This window comes from Mus musculus, chromosome 8 (assembly GCF_000001635.26).
Source record: "Mus musculus strain C57BL/6J chromosome 8, GRCm38.p6 C57BL/6J".
In the NCBI taxonomy this organism is placed as follows: Eukaryota; Metazoa; Chordata; class Mammalia; order Rodentia; family Muridae; genus Mus; species Mus musculus.
The window spans coordinates 61,359,388-61,378,863 of NC_000074.6; the positions used below are offsets into that span (position 1 = coordinate 61,359,388).

The window sequence follows — 19,476 nt, forward strand, 5'->3', positions numbered from 1 at the left end:
GTCTGTCTGTCTGTCTGTCTGAATGTCCCTCTTTCTGCCGTATCTCAATGTCTCACTCTTCTCCTTTTACAAGCAATGACATTTGGCTACTGTTTTATAATAAGATGTGACCCTTCTTTATGTTTTGTTAAAATGTAAATCTGTTTTTTCTTTAGTCAGGTCCATAAATAGATGTTTGCTTTGGTTTGGTTTTGCCTCTTTCTAAGACATTATTTATCCCAGTTGCTCTTTTTTAATTTTTTTTTAATTGAATTTCCTTGTTGTACATGTCCTCTGCCTTTGCCTTTCCTTAGACACACTGTCTTGAGACTGGGTTAGAAAGGTTGGAGTGACAATCAAGCCAAGCTCCCCGTTTTTCCACGTATTCCTCCGTGTGCAGGTAGACACATCTCACCCGTTAAGCCTCTGACGTGGTGTTATCTTTGAACGACGGCGCAGAGCGTGTCTTCTCACTATGTTGCCTGGATTATCTTTGTTTCTCTCTACCTTGTCACTGGAACTGGGCCAGACAGAAAGAAAGCTTGACCCTCTGCTGAAAGGGTCAGGGGCCCTGAGCCTCACTCGGAACATGCCGTTCCGGAGGCACGATGCACCTCAAGGCTGCCTTGTTTGTGTGGGGAGCAGCAAGTGACTTCGTGACTTTTTGAACAACCCGTCTTGTCCAGGCTGGCTCTCTGTAAGCGATTCCATGCCTCATTTACTTCTGTGTTCAATGGTCTGTGGCCGTGTGGGAAAGTCCCCATCGAAAGCCACGCTAGCAAAAAAATTAGGTAGAACACATCAGACAGTTACAGGTTTAGAAATGTGAATGTCTACAGCTGTGTACTATTAATAGATAAGTGTTGATGGGATTCCATTTTCACTTCAAACATTTGAAATGTAATGACTGGAACCCTGCTTTGCATGGAAGCTCTCTCTGCCTCCTAGGTATATTCTGCCGTCTCTCTGGTTCGCCTTAATTCAGTTTTTACCTCTAGTGGTTCAAAGATTTGGGGAGGTCGAGGTAGGGGCTCAGTCAGGCTTTGTGAGCCTGATTTCCCAGGAGTTTCAGTATACAGTCCCTGAAGAATTATCTGGGGTTTGTAGATCAGAAGGTAACAATTGCTCCATTGATTGTCACAGACACAGAGCCCCGTGGACAGAACCCCATTAGACTATGCCTGCCCATAAAGGACCCAGTGACTTCTCCCTGGTATATGTGTTAAAGATTACCAGCCTTGAGAGTCCAAAATTCCAAAAACTGGCCAAGTGAAGAAGAGGAAAAGCAAAGGAAGCCACAGTGGCCTTGCGACTATGGCTTGCTATGGTTTGGGCTCTGGGAAGACCAGGCATCAAAAGGAACAACAGCAGGAGGAATGGCTTGCCATACAGCGGTACAGCGAAGTATAATGTATTTAAGGTCCAGGTTACAAAAGCCTAGCAGAAAATCAATTCTAGCCAGCAATGCGACATTTTAGCAGTTCCTTTGGAAGGTGTCTCCATTCTTGTCCAAATCTGTACTTCTTATTTTTAATTACTATTTATCTTGTGTGTATGAACGCTTTGCCTACATGTCTCTGTGCACCATGTGTGTGCCTGATGCCATCAGGAGCCAGAAGAAGGTGTTGAATCATGTGGTCCTAGGGTTATGGGTGGGTGGGAGCTGCCAGGTGGGTGCTAGGAATCACACCTGGGTCCTCTCGAAAGAGCAACCAGTACTCTTGACCACTGAGCCATCTCTCCAACCCCAGTTCTGTACTTTCAATGTGTTATTAATTTTAAACTTCTACACTGTCATTTAATTTTTTCCCCTTCCTGTCAAGGTTTACCTGTTTGCCAAAAAGAACGATGCGGTTTTAAAATAAACTTTTTTTTTAAAAAAGGTTCATTTATTTATTTTATGTATATGAGTACACTGTAGCTATCCACACCAGAAGATGACATCGGATCCCATTACAGATAATTGCAAGCCACCATGTGGTTGCTGGGAACTGAACTCAGGACCTCTGGAAAAGCAGCCAGTGCTCTTAACCGCTGTGCCATCTCTCCAGCCCTAACATAAATTTTTAAAAAGGGTGTTTCATGTGAAGTAACCTGCTGGTTCTGTTGTGCATGGATTCTGTCTGGTGGGGTTCCTCATTCTCCTTTCCTTATACCTTTCATAAAGATATAAATAAATCATATCTGTGTCCCCTCCCCATCTTTTTTTCCCCTGTATTAGAGTATGAATCCTCCACTTCCCCCACCCCCTCTCCTGGCGGCCACCGTACTCGCCTCCACCCCGTCAGGCGCTACTGCTGCTGTTGCTGCTGCTGCTGCCGCCGCCGCTGCTGGAATGGGACCCAGGCCTGTGATGGGGTCCTCTGAACAGATTGCACATTTACGGCCTCAGACTCGTCCCAGTGTGTAAGTGAGGGTGTCTTTATTACCACGTAAACACTCATCTCAAACAGACATCAAGAAGCACAAGTCTGATGGGAGCTACTGACAGGCTTAGGGCTCAACCAAGTGGCTTGTATTCTGAAAACTTCTACCTGGTTATGCATATAATTAGTAAGACACTTAGAATGAGCCTAATGTGAGCCTGGTGGGTGGCTGTCCCGCTGAGAAAAGGCCTTTCGCAGTTTAGAGGCATCTCTGTTCTCTCCTTTATAGGTTGCCTACATAGAGAACTGCTGTCCTTTCATACTGCTCTGTTGTAACCGTTTTATCTTCAGTTTCATTCCTTGTATCAAGATCTTAAGCAGCAGCAGTTCTCAACCTGTGGGTAGTACGCAACCCCTTTGGGGAGGTTGAATGACTCTTTCCCAGGGAGCGTATATTAGATTATTTACGTTACGATTCATAGCAGTAGCAAGATGACAGTAATAAAATATTTTTATGGTGGGGGGCCACTACATCAGGAGCTACATTAAATGGTTGTAACATTAGCAAGGTTGAGAACTGCTCATCTTAAAAACCAGGAAGGTATTCCACACACATCAATCAGGTCTCCCTGCAGCAAGCATCTAGAGAGCTTTAAGTCCCCATCGGTAAGGAATCCAGAGAGGTCCAGTTACCCTGTGCAGTTTGCCGCCAACAAAAGGCTTCTGCTCTCTGTGCCTCTGCACCTGTAGGGTTCAGAGCCCTGGCCGATGCAGGTCGGTCGCCTGCCTGGTCTCTCTGTGTTGACAGACACCTTGTACTCGGCAGTCCTTTTGTGCTCTCTACAAACCAGAGTTCCTTTGATTTTCTGTATCTCAGTCAGCTTGGTGACTGAGCTCAGAAGTGCAGGTGCAGCCTAAGTCTGTGGGTTCAGTGTGTATAGAAGGCAACATATTGTACTTCCCAGTGGAACTGTATGCCATATGCCCTCACCCAGGGCTCGTTCCCAAGTCAAACAAGTGCCATTTGAAGAGCTACGTTTCCCCAAAGAGCTCCTAATCCAGAGTCCTAAGGTAGACACTCTTGAAAACCGCATTAATTCTTTCATAGCACATGATGAGATAGTCATTCCCACACAAGAAGAAACACTCTTAATAAAAAACAAAAGCCTCTGCCTGCATTTAAAGGGCAGGCAGCCAAACCTCTTTCCATAGAGAGCTGCTTGCAGGTTAAGACTGTATGTCCTGTCTACCCGTGTTTAAGGTACTTAAGACCTTAGAGCAAGCAAGAGTTTGGAGATCTCAGGGTTTGCCTGCTCGCCTGATGTTTTTCCTTCTGCTCTAGATATGTTGCTATATATCCGTACACTCCCCGGAAGGAAGACGAACTGGAGCTGAGGAAAGGGGAGATGTTTTTGGTGTTTGAGCGTTGCCAGGACGGCTGGTACAAAGGGACATCGATGCATACCAGCAAGATAGGCGTTTTCCCTGGCAACTATGTGGCGCCCGTCACAAGGTATGACGCAGGATCAGTGCTTTTCTGTATTCTAGATAGAGCTGCTTTGTTCTTTCGCAGGCTTTTCAGCTCATGCAGAGCCCTACCTGGGTTATAATTGCCTGTTGTGTAGCCAAGGTTTGTAAAATCCATATCCATATCTGCTAAAATGTCTTCTGATAACCAAGATTCTTAGCTCACTTTTCATGTGGATATGTGTGGAAATTATAGGTTTCTACCAATAACTCTACTGGGGTGTGAGCTCTCTGCTTTAGTTTATATCTGAAAAGACTCAACTGTTCCATTTTCAGTATTTTTCTACTAAAGAAATTAAAGGCTATGTTATTAGTGTATACATGTCTGCACAATGTCTGCTATATACACCAGACAGGCAGATTCCTAAACATAACATTATTGATGCATGGTCTTTAGTTCTCCAATGTAGTTGCTTTTATCATCCTCCCACTTAATAAGTGGGGAAACTGAGGCACAAAGAGACTAAATAACTTGCATGAGATCACATAGTAAAGAAGTGCTCAAGCCCACACTGGCTAGGTCTGCCTTTATTTCATTAACTTTTTTTTTTTTTACTAGAACATCGGAATTTTTTAATCCTTCTTTACAGGTTACCTAGACCACTTTTGATTAAGAAAACTGTAGAAAGTTAGTAACTGCCACAAGCGGACGCCAGTTGGTGGCACGTGTCAATTTCCACAGAGTCCTGCTTTGCAGGGTGTCTAAATGCACTGCTCGGGGTCTCTGCTCAAACTTGCTGGAATCACTCATGGCAGATTTTAGTCCACAGGTCGCTTTTCCCCATATTTCTTTGTAAACTCTTCAGCATTCTTACAGAATTTTTTACGGTCCTTAGAGTATTCTTCAGCTAGGTCAGCCCGGAGTGGGTGCTCAGGCTGGGGGTCACTCACCAGTGCTGTGAGGGACTGGATTACTTGGTCAGTCTTGGTGGCTGGCTTCCAGTTTTCAGCACTAATGACTGGCAGACACACCTGCCCCTTCTCATCGATGTTAGGGTGGTAGATCTTTGTTTTAAGTGTGATCTTGGGTGGTTTGAATGGATACTCTGCTGGAAAGTTGATTTCAATTCTGAAGGCTCCCTTGTCATATGGAGGCTTGTCAGGAACAATAAGCCCTTGGGAAGTCCATGAATTATCTTCATCAACCTGGATGTTACAGAAGTTTTTCATTCCATATTTGCGGATCTCTTCAAGCTCCTTCATCAGCCTCCTGCTGGCCGCCATCTTGGATCTCAACTTTTTATAAATTACCTTTGAATTCTGGCAATTAATCTTTGTAGTACAGTCAAATAAACATGCCTTAAATATGGCATAAATAAATTTTAAATGAAGATAGTTTTGCTCCCTATGAGTCATTTGCCAATATTTGCACATACTTTTGAGTTCCTCAGTTGGTAATGCTGGCATTCAGTAGATACATGCAAGGACTCTGCTGAATCCTGCCGAATGCAGGGAATGCCTCCCCTGACAGCCTCTTCCATCCATTCTCTTTCTGTGATAAAATACTCTGACCAAAAGCAACTTATGGGAGGAAATGGCTTGCTTTTGCTTACAGCTTCAAGTCACAGTTTATTATTGAGGAAAGTTGAAGGCAGGCCTGGTTGCTATCACAGCATCAGCCAAAGAAGTCGGGCAGGACCCGTGCTGGATACTGCTTGCTGGCCTGTAGGCAGGTGTAAGTTGAGCTATCTTTTCGAATAGCTCAGGACCACATGCCCAGGAGAATAGTTTGCCCACAGTGGTCTGGACCTCAATAAATGAAAAGGAGAACTCCAAGCAGAGACTGAAGGAAAAGCCATCCAGTGACTGTCCCACCTGGGGATCCATCCCATATACAGTCACTAAACCCAGACACTATTGTGGATGCCAACAAGTGCTTGCTGACAGGAGCCTGATATAGCTGTCTCCTGAGAGATTCTGCCAGTGCCTGACAAATACAAAGGCAGATGCTCACAGCCATCCATTGGACTGAGTACAGGGTCTCCAGTGAAGGAGCTAGAGAAAGGACCCAAGAAGCTGAAAGGGTTTGCAGCCCCATAGGAGGAACAACAATATGAACTAGCCAGTACCCCCTGAGCACCCTGGGACTAAACCACCAACCAAAAGAAAACACATGGTGGGACTCATGGCTCCAGCTGCATATGTAGCAGAGGATGGCCTAGTTGCTCATCAATGGGAGGAAAGGCCCTTGGTCCTGTGAAAGCTCTATGCCCCAGTGTAGGGGAATGCCAGGGTCAGGAATGGGAGTGGGTAGGTTGGGGAGCAAGGGGAGGGGAGAGGGGATAGGGGTCTTCAGAGGGGAAACCAGGAAAGGGGGTAACATTTGGAATATAAATAAAGGAAATATCTAATTAGAAAAAAGAAGAGAAAAGGAGAACTCCCCACCCGAATGCCCACAGGCCAGCCCCTCAACTGAGGCCGCACCAGGTTGACAGTCAAAGCTAACCAAGACACCCTCAGAAAAGAATAACTCGGTCCAAGAAGCCATTCCAGCTCAGAAACCATCATGTATGTATTGCACACACATGCTGTACACACAACTCTATTTTTCTTTTAAGATAGTGTACCTTCTGGTCATTGAGCCTGAGAGAAATGACCTATAATGACATTAACACTGCCCCAGATTTTGATCACTGACTCTTAATAAGCAATTCAAGTCTAACTATGTTAAATCATGCCTCCAACCTCCTGACTTTCAACAAATGGCTTAATGAACTGACATGTTTGTCAGCCGTTGTCCTTGATTTATAGGTTGGCCAGCCACCTAATCAAATGAAAATCACTTATTGTTGCAGATGGTGACAGAATGTTAGCTTCAATTTGACTTGCAGATTTTTAATCAATATAAATCTTTTCTTGTCATGTTAAAATATATATTCAGGATCTGCCATATCCAGAAAATGGCAATATATATGTATATGTGTGTGTGCATGTCTGTATGCCTATTATACATATGTATGTGTGTGTGTGTGTGTGTATATACCTATTTATATATTTATATGTGATTATATATAAATACATATATACATAGAAATACATATACACTATTAAACAAGAAAAATACAATAATGCAGAATGGAATTAACAAAAGCACATTTTTTTTCAAGATTCAAAACCAAACTGTTAAAAGTCTCTGCACATTTAACTCTGGAGAAATGCTAGCTTACAACAGCTGCTCTGTAATGCACCATTGTGGAAGGATAATCTTGATAATGAAATATCAATTGTAGATTCATTACAAAATTGCTTTAACACAGAATTGCCACTTAAGTGAATTGATACTATTTTAAAATATACACTAAACAAAACTCTCCATACTTGATTAAACTCAGATCTAAGTCAATGTCTAGAGCTGACTCTATTGCTATAGCTGCGATGATGGAGGAAGAGAAAAGAGCCCTCGTGAGCTGGCCTTAACTCCGAGGGGTTTTGATGCTGGGACCAGGCATCTACAGCAAAGCAGTATGTGTGGGGGCATAACAGCGCTGCTGCATGCATGGACTCACAGTGGCTCGGTGGCTGCATGCAGAAGACCAAGCCAGCCCAGATCCCAGCATGGATGGGTGAGGGGCTCAGGAAGCCCCAGCCATAGCTGAGGAGCCATTGGCAATTGATGACCTCTAGAAGAGGGAGTCAGTTTTCTTCAGGCTGCTGCCCCTGCAGTTTTCTTCACCTGACACCCATGCACAGGACGGTGCGACCACACGGGCTCAGTGGGCTCAAACAATGCAACAGCAGCACGTGAAGTTGGGGGAGGAGAGGTGTTATTAGACGCGTTCTCACGACCGGCCAGGAAGAACACCACAGACCAGAATCTTCTGCGGCAAAGCTTTATTGCTTACATCTTCAGGAGCCAGAGTGTAAGAAGCAAGAGAGCAAGAAGCAAGAGAGAGAGAAAACGAAACCCCGTCCCTCTTAAGGAGCATTCTCCTTCGCCTCGGACGTGTCACTCCCTGATTGGCTGCAGCCCATCGGCCGAGTTGACGTCACGGGGAAGGCAGAGCACAAGTAGTCATAAGATACCCTTGGCACATGCGCAGATTATTTGTTTACCACTTAGAACACAGCTGTCAGCGCCATCTTGTAACGGCGAATGTGGGCGCGGCTCCCAACATCTCCCCCTATCCTTTTAATAAGAGCAAATAGGCCACCCATATTAATGAGAGTGGAGATAGAGGTCAAATCCCCAGTGTGTAGGTAAAGGAGCCATGTACAGGATTAGCTCTTAGGCTCACAAGCTTTTACCCAGAGCAACCCTGACCTGCTCCCGTGTCGTTTTGCCTGGGGGAAGGGAACTAGGACACTGAACCTTCATGAAAGATGACATGTCTCCCTAGAATAGGCTCATATATGCCGCAGAGCCTTTCCATTGCAGTGCTTAGCCTTGCAACTCTCTCGGGCTGCTGAAGCACACTCACTCTATCCCGTGCAATGAGTCTAGCCTCATGGGATATAAGAGCTGAGTGGCCAGCGACCTATTGCCTAAGCATAGATGTATCAGGGGAAGCTCCATGTTCTAGTCCTGCAAGCGCCTGGGCAATAACCACCTTGTCTCTCCTAGTTTAGGCCTTAAGCTTACAGACCAATCAAAGAAGCAACACTAATCCACAGCAAAGTGTATCTCCAAATAATATTAATCCCACCCATTTTTTAAAGAAAGAAAATGCTGAGGAGATCCAATTGGGTAATCCTTTGGTCAGCGACAGGTCCAAGCGCGTGGAGTTGACCTGAAGTCTCAATTCCCGAAGGATCTGTTCAAATTCAGCCATCCAATTCTGTAACATATACTGAAAAAGACTTTTTGACAAATTAGCTGCCCTAGTAAATTTAACATACTGAATGGAAGTAACACACAATCCCGGAAACTTTTGTTTACATCCCAGCTGAGTTATTTGTCATAATACATCTAGTTGTATCTGGACAAGATCTATGAGTTGATTAACCAGCATGAGACCTCTCTGTACTGGGCCAAATAAGTTCATATGCTCATTAATGGCTCTGAGGTCATGGAGCAGTCTCCACTTTCCTGACTTTTTCTTAATTACAAAAATTGGAGTATTCCAAGGTGAGGTAGAGGGTTCAATATGGCCTAATTTTAATTGTTCCTCTACCAGTTGAATCACAGCTTCTAGTTTTTCAGAGGATAGGTGCCATTGAGGAACCCACACTGGGTCCCCTGTTTTCCATGGTATGGGTCGTGCTGCCCCAATGGCCGCTAAGGAAAACCCAGACCCTGTCTGTCTTGGTTTCCATTAGGTGAGATGGGCTCTATCCTTCCCTGTTCTTGATGTCCTAACCCTTTTCCTTCTTTATAACCCATCTTTGCCATGATATTTTTTGCTTTAGCTGAATACCCTCCCGATGGGGCGTTTTCATTGGACAAAATAAGGCCCAAATGCTGCATAATATCCCTTCCCCAGAGGTTAACCGGGAGTGGGAGCACATAAGGTATGAATTTCCCTTGCTGTCCTTCAGAGGATTCCCACGTCAAGGCAATGGAGCTTATAGTGGGACATGATTGATATCCTAGGCCCTGTAATGAATGAGATGACTCTGTGGTGGGCCATGCTTTGGGCCACCAATGTGTAGAGATTATACTTTTATCTGCTCCGGTATCAAGGATGCCTTCAAACTCTTTTCCATTAATCTTAAGGCGGAGCTTAGGTCTATCATTTAAAGATACAACCAAATAGGCAGAATCATTTCCTGAGGAGCCCATTTTCTTTATCTCAGGTCCTGCAGATTTCTCCCTGGTATTATCAGGGAGGAGCAGCAGCTGAGCTATCCTATCTCCTTTACTAATAGAAAAAACGCCTTTAGGGCTTGAGCACAGGACCTGTATTTCAGGGGAATGTTGACAATCCATAACTCCAGGGTGGACTACTAAGCCCTGCAAGGTGAGTGAACCCCGGCCGAGAATAAGGCCCATGGTTCCCGGGGGCAAGGATGGTATAGGCTCCACTGGCACCGGCTGAATACTCATTTGAGGCATTAGTAGGAAGTCGGAGGCGGCACGCAGGTCCACCCTTGTGGGTCTTCCTGGGTCGCCTCTCTGACTGCTTCCTGGGTCCTGACAAACCGGTTCCCATATCTTTGAGGGCCCTGGGACCGAGGGCCCGATGACCCGTTTTTTGGCACATCAGTTGATTGACTATCAGGTGGGGGAAGGACTCTGCCCTTTATATCCCTCACAGAGCGACACTGGTCAGCTCTATGATAACCCTTGCCACACTTAGAGCAAAGAGTGAGAGTCCCTCCCTGTTTATCTGGAGCTCTGCAATCTTTCTTAAAATGCCCAGGCTTTCCGCAGTTAAAACATGTCCTCTGATCATTTCTGCTCATGGAGCGGTTCTGAGATTGGAGGATGGCGGCCGCTAAGCCTGCATTGGTGAGAGGTCCCCCAAGCTCTCGACAGACCCTGAGCCAGTCTTGTAAGCCTTTGTTCTTTCTTGGGGCTATGGCCGCTCGGCACTCCTTTGTGGCTTGCTCATAGATTAGCTGTTCTATCAGAGGCGCAGCTTGCTCTGACTCTCCAAAAATACGCTCTGCTGCCTCTGTCATTCTGGCCACAAAATCTGAGAAGGATTCCTGAGGTCCCTGGATTATCTTTGTTAACTGACCAGTGGTTTCACCTGCTCGAGAGAGCGCCTTCCAGGCCCTAATAGCCGTGGAAGAAATCTGGGCATAAGCTCCCCAATGGTAGTTTGTCTGATCAGCAGAATAAGCTCCCTGACCCGTTAACAAGTCAAAAGTCCAATCTCTCTGCTCTGGAGTCAAAGCAGCTGCGTTTGCTCGGGCCTGCGCTTGTGCAGCTTCATGCCAAAGAGCTCTCCATTCCATATATTTGCCCATACTAGGGAGAGCGGCTTTTACAACCGTTTGCCAGTCAGCAGGAGTTAGTGCCATGCCAGCGAGCCTGTCTAACTGCACCAAGGTAAAATTAGCATTGGTTCCGTATTTACGGACCGACTCGGCAATTTCTTTAATTTGTAAGTATTCTACCGGAGCGTGGACACGCCCACCCTCGGCTCCTTCAAAGACCGGAAATGCCTGTTGTATTTTCCTTTGTTCCTCTCTGGGAATGAATGAGTCTGCGCACTGCCTCTCTGCGCACTGCCTCTCTGCGCATTGCTGACGCACTACGCAGGGCGGGGACTCCGCATAGGGCGGACCTTGAAGCCGACTGCCCTGAGGCCAATCAGCAAACTGGCCTTCGCCAGCCGCTTTTGGCTTTTTTCTTGACCAATTAGCTGGCTGGTAATGGGCTGCTTCTTCCTCCCAGTCTGTTTCCTCAGAGGAGGATTCTTCACCTGCTTCAGAACTACTAAGAGCTGGCTCCCTGAGCTCATCTAGTGACGAGTATCTCCTAGAGACCTCCGCTAATTGATCTTTCTTCTTTTCCCTTTTTCCTCTTTTTCTTCTAATCTCTCTCCAGGTATTCCTACCTAACCTTAACTTTTCCTCGGGTTCAAGACCCTTGGAAAGGCCTGTATACTTATTTTGTGTACCATATTTTCTCTTTGCTCCTACTCTCTCTCCCCGCTTTACTTCTGATAGCTTGTCCTGAATTTCATCTAGAATCCGCCCTGCCTTAACCACTTGATAACATGTGAAAAGGAACAAAAGGGCTCCTAACACCAGAAAAAATTCAAGGCCAAACATTTTCCACTTTACTTCTGATAGACTGTCTTGAATTTCGTTAGAAAGTTCAAGATCAGACTTACCTCGTAAAGCTGTACTCACTGGTACTCTCGTTCCCCAGCTGAAAAGTTCTGAATTCATACAGTTGAATCCTTCTTAACAGTCTGTGTTGTGGGAACACTTCATAACCGCGACCCGCAGTTCTGGTTCTGGAATGAGGGATCTTCCTTGCGCCAGTCCCGAGTTTTTTCTCGTCCCGGAATTCGGCACCAATTGTTATTAGACGCGTTCTCACGACCGGCCAGGAAGAACACCACAGACCAGAATCTTCTGCGGCAAAGCTTTATTGCTTACATCTTCAGGAGCCAGAGTGTAAGAAGCAAGAGAGCAAGAAGCAAGAGAGAGAGAAAACGAAACCCCGTCCCTCTTAAGGAGCATTCTCCTTCGCCTCGGACGTGTCACTCCCTGATTGGCTGCAGCCCATCGGCCGAGTTGACGTCACGGGGAAGGCAGAGCACAAGTAGTCATAAGATACCCTTGGCACATGCGCAGATTATTTGTTTACCACTTAGAACACAGCTGTCAGCGCCATCTTGTAACGGCGAATGTGGGCGCGGCTCCCAACAGAGAGGGATGGGAAAGATTGGGAGAGGAAATGAAGGGAATGAGTTTTGGAAAAGCATGTTGATGTGTTTACAAAATTCTCAAAAAATTAACATACCTGCATACCATAATCAAGGGGTAAGCTATGATCAGTTTATGGAGAATAAAACTAGAAAGGAGGAAGCAATCTCCATGAAAAAATTAACTCATAAGGTGTAACTTGAACTTGATGATGCTTCTTAAATGACTTGGTCTGTGGTGGGTCTTGAACTTGAGACTGAGGTAGAGCATCAGAAAAAAGCGAAAAGGGCCATACCATTTGTGTGTGTGTGTGTGTGTGTGTGTGTGTGTGTGTGTGTGTGTGTGTCTGTCTGTCTGTCTGTCTGTCTGTCTGTCTGTCTCGTGTGAGGGTATGTGAGTGTGTGTGAATGTATGTGTGAGTGTGTATGAGTATGTGTATGTATGTACTGTGTGCTCTGTGTGTGTGTGTGTGTGGTGTGAGGGTATGTTAATGTGTGTGAATGTATGTGTGAGTGTGTATAAGTGTGTGTGTATGTAGTGTGTGTCCTGTGTGGGGGAGACAGACAGACAGACAGACAGACAGACATCACTGTGTTCACAGGCACTTATGTACTATGTTAGAGGCAGATTGAGAAGGTCAAAGCAGGATCAGTATGATGCAAACAGTGGGGTTTGCTCAGGATGAAGCAGGGAAATTCATGGCTTTGAATTCAGTGGAGCCGCATGGCCACAGAACGGGAAGCTAACCCTAATCACTGTGTTCTTAGGCAGATAGGATGTGTGGTTTGGTGACTCAAGTGGTTCTGAGACCATTCACCGTCTCGGCCATCATTTCTTTGAATGTGCTGTTCTTGAAGTCTTGTAAAAATAATTCCACTCATTTTTTAGAAGGCTTTAAAGCTCGGAGTCATTTTTCTCACATTCCTTGTTCCGTCTCCCTCTTTGCTGATGGATTGGGCTTCTGTCTGCTTCTGTCCTGGCAGGGCGGTGACGAATGCCTCCCAAGCTAAAGTCTCTATGTCTACTGCGGGTCAAGCAAGTCGCGGGGTGACCATGGTCAGCCCTTCCACTGCAGGAGGACCTACACAGAAGCCCCAAGGAAACGGCGTGGCCGGAAATCCCAGCGTCGTCCCCACGGCTGTGGTGTCAGCAGCTCATATCCAGACAAGTCCTCAGGCTAAGGTCCTGCTGCACATGTCTGGGCAGATGACAGTCAATCAGGCCCGCAATGCTGTGAGGACAGGTAAGCGCATGGGGAATGGGCCTCAAACGCGTGGGGAATGGGCTTAGGTGACTAAGCAGGTCAGTTACCACCGATGCCGAGAAAACTAGGTATGAATTTAAAATAATTACTTCCATTTTTAAATACAAACTAGCAAACCATATGGCCAGCAGTTCTTCGCCACTGTGGCAGGTACCCCTGGCAGAAACAAGCAAAGAGTGACAAAGAGATCACTTGGTAGCCAGACCCTAACACTGAAGGTCTGTGGTTGATGTAGAACATCCCAGAGGAGAGCATTGGGTGGGGCAGAGATGCCACTGTAGTGTTGGCCATGAAGCACAGTGAAAGGACCAGTGAGGGATACACATTCCAAGATATGCCTCAGCGACCTGCTTATTCTAACCAGGCCCCACCTCCTCATAGCCCAGTGATGAAGTTAGCACCCTCATAATCTAGTCACCCCTCAGGACCACCAGTCAGCTTCCAACCAAGCCTTTAACACATGAAGCCTTTCAAGGGACGTCGTATGTCTAAACCATAACGGGCATTCTATAACTCTCTTCTTGGGCTAAGTGCACCCTGCACATTCGTTCAAATCCAAGAGACCTGAGGTATCAGAAGAATGTGTTTGGGGACTTGAAACATGACTTCTGCAGTCAAGGTCCTGCCTCCGGTCTCACTTTTCCTAGCTGTGTGACTATTGCGTGATTCTCGGCTAAGCAGCATGCTGGTTATTTTTTGACGAATTTAGTCACAGGTCTATTTTAGACTCGATGGGAAGTCAAGTGCCTTTCTTAACTCTGCAGCAGCATTAGAAACCTACCAAGAGTCTTGGGTGACAACAGTGGAGTAAAATGAATGCAAGCGATTTCTATCTGAACGATTGTGAAGAAAAGTAGGTACTCAAAGAGAGAGGAGAGAGAAAAATGTATCATGGGTAAAGGACTTAAGACCGCCGTGGCTTGTTGCCATGGCGAGCCATCAGAAACTGGCCCTGTGTTTCTAATGCTGTGGGAAGTTATTATTCATAACCAAAAGGCTTTGGGGAATGATGACAGCATATCTTCCAAGTCTTCAGTAGCCTCAGCTGTAGCATCCAGAGATCCAGGGAGGAGTTAAGTGTGTTAAGCTATCCTACACCTGTTCTTTATTGCAATAAATGGCAGTAGCTGCCTCTCATTATGGTCTACCACGGTGAGATGGCTCACATTTTGGTAAGAGTGTTTACTAAGCCACTGAGTGTTCCCTCCTGTCACCCTCAGTTGCAGCACATAGCCAGGAACGCCCCACGGCAGCAGTGACTCCCATCCAGGTCCAGAATGCCGCCTGCCTCGGTCCTGCATCCGTGGGCCTGCCCCATCATTCTCTGGCCTCCCAACCTCTGCCTCCAATGGCGGGTCCTGCTGCCCACGGTGCTGCCGTCAGCATCAGTCGAACCAATGCCCCCATGGCCTGCGCTGCAGGGGCTTCTCTGGCCTCCCCAAATATGACCAGTGCCGTGTTGGAGACAGAGCCCAGTGGTCGCACAGTGACCATCCTCCCTGGACTCCCCACATCTCCAGAGAGTGCTGCATCAGCGTGTGGGAACAGTTCAGCTGGGAAACCAGACAAGGACAGTAAGGTGAGAGCCCCTCCTTCTCCTCTCTGTTACTCCCTGACTTTTTTTTTTTTGCCAGTGAAAGGACTCATTGTTCCACGGGCCCTTCGGGTTCTTACCATGGGTAAGTTCGTGTGCCACATGCCAGGAATATGGTGGTGCAGAAACCTGGGCACTGCCCCAGTCTGATGTCTCAGTCTTATGCTTTTCTTCATTTTTGAATACCCTTGGATTATCAGGCCCCCTACTGGGTAATAAGGAGACCACAGTGAGTAGGACTCAATCGACCTCAGCTCGCAGCCTTCCAAACCTAAAGGAGGAATTTTGTCCCTTCAAGTAACTTACTCTTTTATTATTTTGCTGTCCTCAAATTTTCATGTCCAGTGTTCTTGCTATTTGACAATTCCTCTTTTAAATGTTTTTTGACGGGTGAGAGGTTGGAAACTGTCCATCAAAAATGCTATTCTCAGGGTTAGAGAAGTGGCTCAGAAGTTAACAGTATAGAGCCTTACTGCACTCATACGGGACCCAAGATCACACCCAGTGCTCACAACTGCTTGTAATGCCAGTTCCAGGGTATCTCATACACACACACACACACACACACACACACCTAGAAGATAAAAAAAACAAATTTTTAAAAAGTTACTTGTATAGCACTTTCAACCACAGATCAGCAGGGTCCCTTGAGAGAGAGCGCCTGAAATATAGGGGAGGCCTCATCTTTCCTTTGGGACTTGACTTTAAATATATAGAGTAGGAAGCCATTTTGAAAGATGTCGATGTGCCTAGGCTTGGCGACAGGTGGTTGATGCCGAGAATACAGTTGATAGAGATTAAGCGTGGATAAAGTCTGGATGGTTGTACCTCAGCTTTGACAGTTTGCTCAGTATCCCGTGTGTTTCCCATAAAGCTGTGGCCCAGGGCTCTAAGCCACCTGGCTTCGGTGGTAATGTATGTCGCTCTACTTAAATGGCTGGAGAAGCCTGTAAATACAACTTTATAAGGAAATAAACTTCAGAGCCTGCTGACAAGTTAGTATTTGATTAACTATTAACATTAACTTTAAAAACGAATGGTATCTGCTTCAGTGTTTATCATTAACTATGTTAAACTTGTACTCAGATGGACAAGTGTGACTTTGTGTTTTCAAAGAATAATCTTAATAGTTTGAAATGTTCGGGCTTGGGCAGTGTCCTCGGTCACTTAGAACAGTGCTCTTCAGTTCGCTAAGGGGATGCACTGACAGGTACTGGTGGTGAGCTGAATAAGGGCCCTTAAAGATGTCCTCCTCCTGACCCCAGCCCCACACTTCCTGCTTCCTTGCTAGCATCAAGGACTGTGAAGATGAGGACTTACCCTTTTGGGTGGACCCAGTGTTGAATCTGGGAATCTTCCTGAAAGGGGACAAGATGGAGATCGGTAGCTCACAGGTGGAATCACAGCCATGGGACGCAGAAGGCCAAGAAAGAGAGGCCAGAGGCAGGCTCTCCCCTCTCCACGTTCACATGGAAGGTCTCCCTACAACACTTTGATTTTAGGATCTGGGTTCTTCTTCTCACAAAGTTTGAGGTAACTTCTTTTGGTGGCCACTTGTATATGACATTGTCATCCCCTTGACTGTCCATTGGTGAAAAAGGGCCTCTGTCTGCTTTTAGGACATGGCAGTGATTCCAAGTGCCATATCTCCAGGTGATGGTCTTCCCTCTGCAGTCAGTTCTTAGTGTATTGGAAGTCCGTAGAGCTGTACATAGAGCAGAAGTACAAAGAGCTGTATCTATCTCCCTGTGCCCTCCCTTCATCCTACGAACCACCTAGAACATCCAGAGGTATTTTCAGACCTGAAAACTGTGCTTTCTTAGGTCTTCACTTATTCCTTTTGTCACAGATTTCAAATTTCCCCCCTCTTAAACCTGCTCCAGATTCAGTGTAGACCCTTCTGGATGATATTAATTTGGTAATTCCGTGATCACCGTCGCTTGCACAGACGTACCTCCTTAGGGCTGAAGTGTAGCTGGGCCTGCTTCATCATATCAAGGGAGACGTTGCCAGGTGCCACACATTGTCATGGCACTTCTGCTGTTATTTATTGGTAGTAAAGTCTTCTTGAAGCTTCTCCTCCTTACAGTGTCATTTCCGCCCTAAGTGCTTGTAAACCTTCCTTTAATGTCATCCAAGAATTTCCTAGATGGTCTGCAAATTGCTTTAGAGCAGCTAGAAAGGACCACTTTTAACAAAAAGAAAATTCCAGGCAAGAAATAGGATCTTTGGTCTGCATGGAGTCCTAACTTTCTAACAGGGTGGGTCAAGGGACCACCCCTAGGAAGGTGTGCTCACCTCAAGTCACCATAATGAGTTAGCTGAGATAATAATTCCCATAGTGAGATGCTGTTACTTTCCCATCCCAGAATTCGGGCCTCCTAGCAAGGTTCCTTCAGTCTGCGGTGAGGTTACGACAGTCTGGGACTGCCGCCCTTTCTAATCCACAGAGGCCCAGCTTTCCTTCCTTATTTTTTCTGTCTTTTCTTTCTAAGTATGCATTCTCTGAGCCGTAGGCTTTCTTACTTTTCTCTAAAGCTTCCTTCCCTGGCTTGAGCTACTTGTCCACGATACCTGACCTACTAGTCAGCTTATCTTTGAGGCCCAAGGCATCCTTTCTCCTGCCAGGCGGCTACTAGGGCAGGCTAGTGCCGGTCTTCCTGTGTTTTCTTTTCATCTCTAATATAGTTGCCCTCAGTCCTCTGTTAAAGTCACTTTTTAAATTCTTTTCCTAATGAAAAGTTAAGAACCCCAAGCAGGGAACCCAGTTGCCCTGGTGTCCTGTAGCAACCACAGAGGACAACCCCTCCCCCCCCAAAAAAAGCCCCTTCTGGCAACCCCTCATCTTCTTTTGAAAATTGGAGCTGAGCATACCCTTCTTTGCCTATTGAACTGACCCTGATTCCAGACTCACCCTAATTGCTCAGAAATTATTAATTTGCACTTCCATTTTAACTTTGCCTGTGTGGTGGTGCCTCTATCCTGATCTCTTCCCTTCTTCCACACCGGGGTTTGTGCATCCCTTCGGGTACAGAGATCTCCCTTCCCTTTCCTCCTCCTAGCTGAGAGCCACTGTTCACCCCAGACAGGAGGTCTGTGTTCTTTTTGTTTCAACTGTAACCTTAAAATAGCCCTTTAATATTTTTTTCCTTAGAATTTTGGGAAGTTTAGGCTCATTCTGATTTCTAGCCTTCTCCCATCGCAATGGGCCGTGCTATGTTCTTTGTGACAGTTCTCCCTTGATCTTTTTGTACGTGGCCTTTAAAACTTGGATTGCATTATGCCACTCCTTGGGGGCTCACACCAGGTCCTTTAGAGACCTTTCCGTTTTCATCTGCAGGATAATTTGCAATTGTAGAATTTCATTCTGAGGGTCCTCCCGATCCAACATTTCCCCCCTTTGAACTGGGAGGCGATGCGTTCGCTTTCTTTAAACTTTTAAAAATCCGTTCTTTTAAACTTTATCACAAGCTTCTCTAGGGGAGCACTTTCTTCTAAGTTCTTAGAATTTCTGAATCTCTCCTGTCTGGTTTCTCCTTAGCCGCCACCCCCCATCCCCAGTTGGTCAGAATTAGAGACAAAACTGCTGTTGGCTCTGCTTTCTGTGGCTTAAACTGTAGGGAATCAAAGGGAAGTGAATGGGGGATGGAGATGGTAGTGTGGGTCGTCTGGGGCAGTGCTCTGGGTAGTGTAGTATGGTACCCTCTGACCATGCCTTCCCTTATGAGACAGTATGTGGGACATTCTGCTGCCTGGGGAAGGTATGGCTCTCTCTACCCAGATCATCAGTAGGCTGGCACTGGGCTATCACTGGGATGCCACTGTAGTAATTCCAGGTCTACTTACACTCTCCTAACTGGGTTCATTCCTTTGACTAGTAATTCATCTGGGAGTCCTCTCCCACAGAGGCTCAGGAAAACGAGAAGCTATATGGTGTCCCAGGGTCAAAACCCTCGCCGCCTTTGGTATATTTACTTTATTTGATAATAAGCTCCTGAATTGTACTTTTAAATATTATCTCTGTTATAGCCTATTTGAAATCCCGGCCCTGTCATTGTTATTCCTGAGTTCCTCCGTGGTCACCGGCTTTACAGCTCTGTCTGAACTCATTTCTTGGGTTTCAGTTATCTTCGCTCTCCGGTGATGGATGACAGTTTGCACAGCCATACATAACTTTCTGCCCCCGTGCTGGGGGTTCAAACTCAGGGCCTCACAGCAAGACCCCTCACCAACTGAGCTATATCTCCAGTGTCTGGACACTTTTCTAGGAGTGAGCACACAGACACCATTTAGTGCCCCAGCTCCCTCAAGCCTGTAGTTCCTAGTGAGTGTCTCCCTTACAGAGGGAGACCTGAGGCTTCTTGATGCAGACTTATGTTTAGAGGCCTTTCTTACGATCCTCACATAGAAGAGCCTGTCTCTTTTACCTGCTCTGGCCTCTTCCCTGGCTTCTTTCCTGCTTATTTCTTTGCTCAGATGGT

The 19,476-nt window shown here is 46.1% G+C and overlaps 1 protein-coding gene and 1 pseudogene across 2 annotated transcripts in view; one reads left to right on the forward strand and one right to left on the reverse strand.

Moving 5' to 3' along the window:
* The window catches only part of Sh3rf1 (SH3 domain containing ring finger 1), a 241,211-nt gene that overhangs the window by 135,305 nt on the left and 86,430 nt on the right, over positions 1-19,476 (forward strand). For both annotated transcript variants that reach the window (XM_011242231.2, NM_021506.2), the window contains exons 7-10: positions 2,201-2,385; positions 3,688-3,858; positions 13,121-13,380; positions 14,622-14,980. In XM_011242231.2, the coding sequence (XP_011240533.1) occupies positions 2,201-2,385; positions 3,688-3,858; positions 13,121-13,380; positions 14,622-14,980 (975 nt within the window). The remainder of the gene's footprint in view (positions 1-2,200; positions 2,386-3,687; positions 3,859-13,120; positions 13,381-14,621; positions 14,981-19,476) is intronic.
* Gm10015 lies at positions 4,440-6,237 on the reverse strand (annotated as a pseudogene).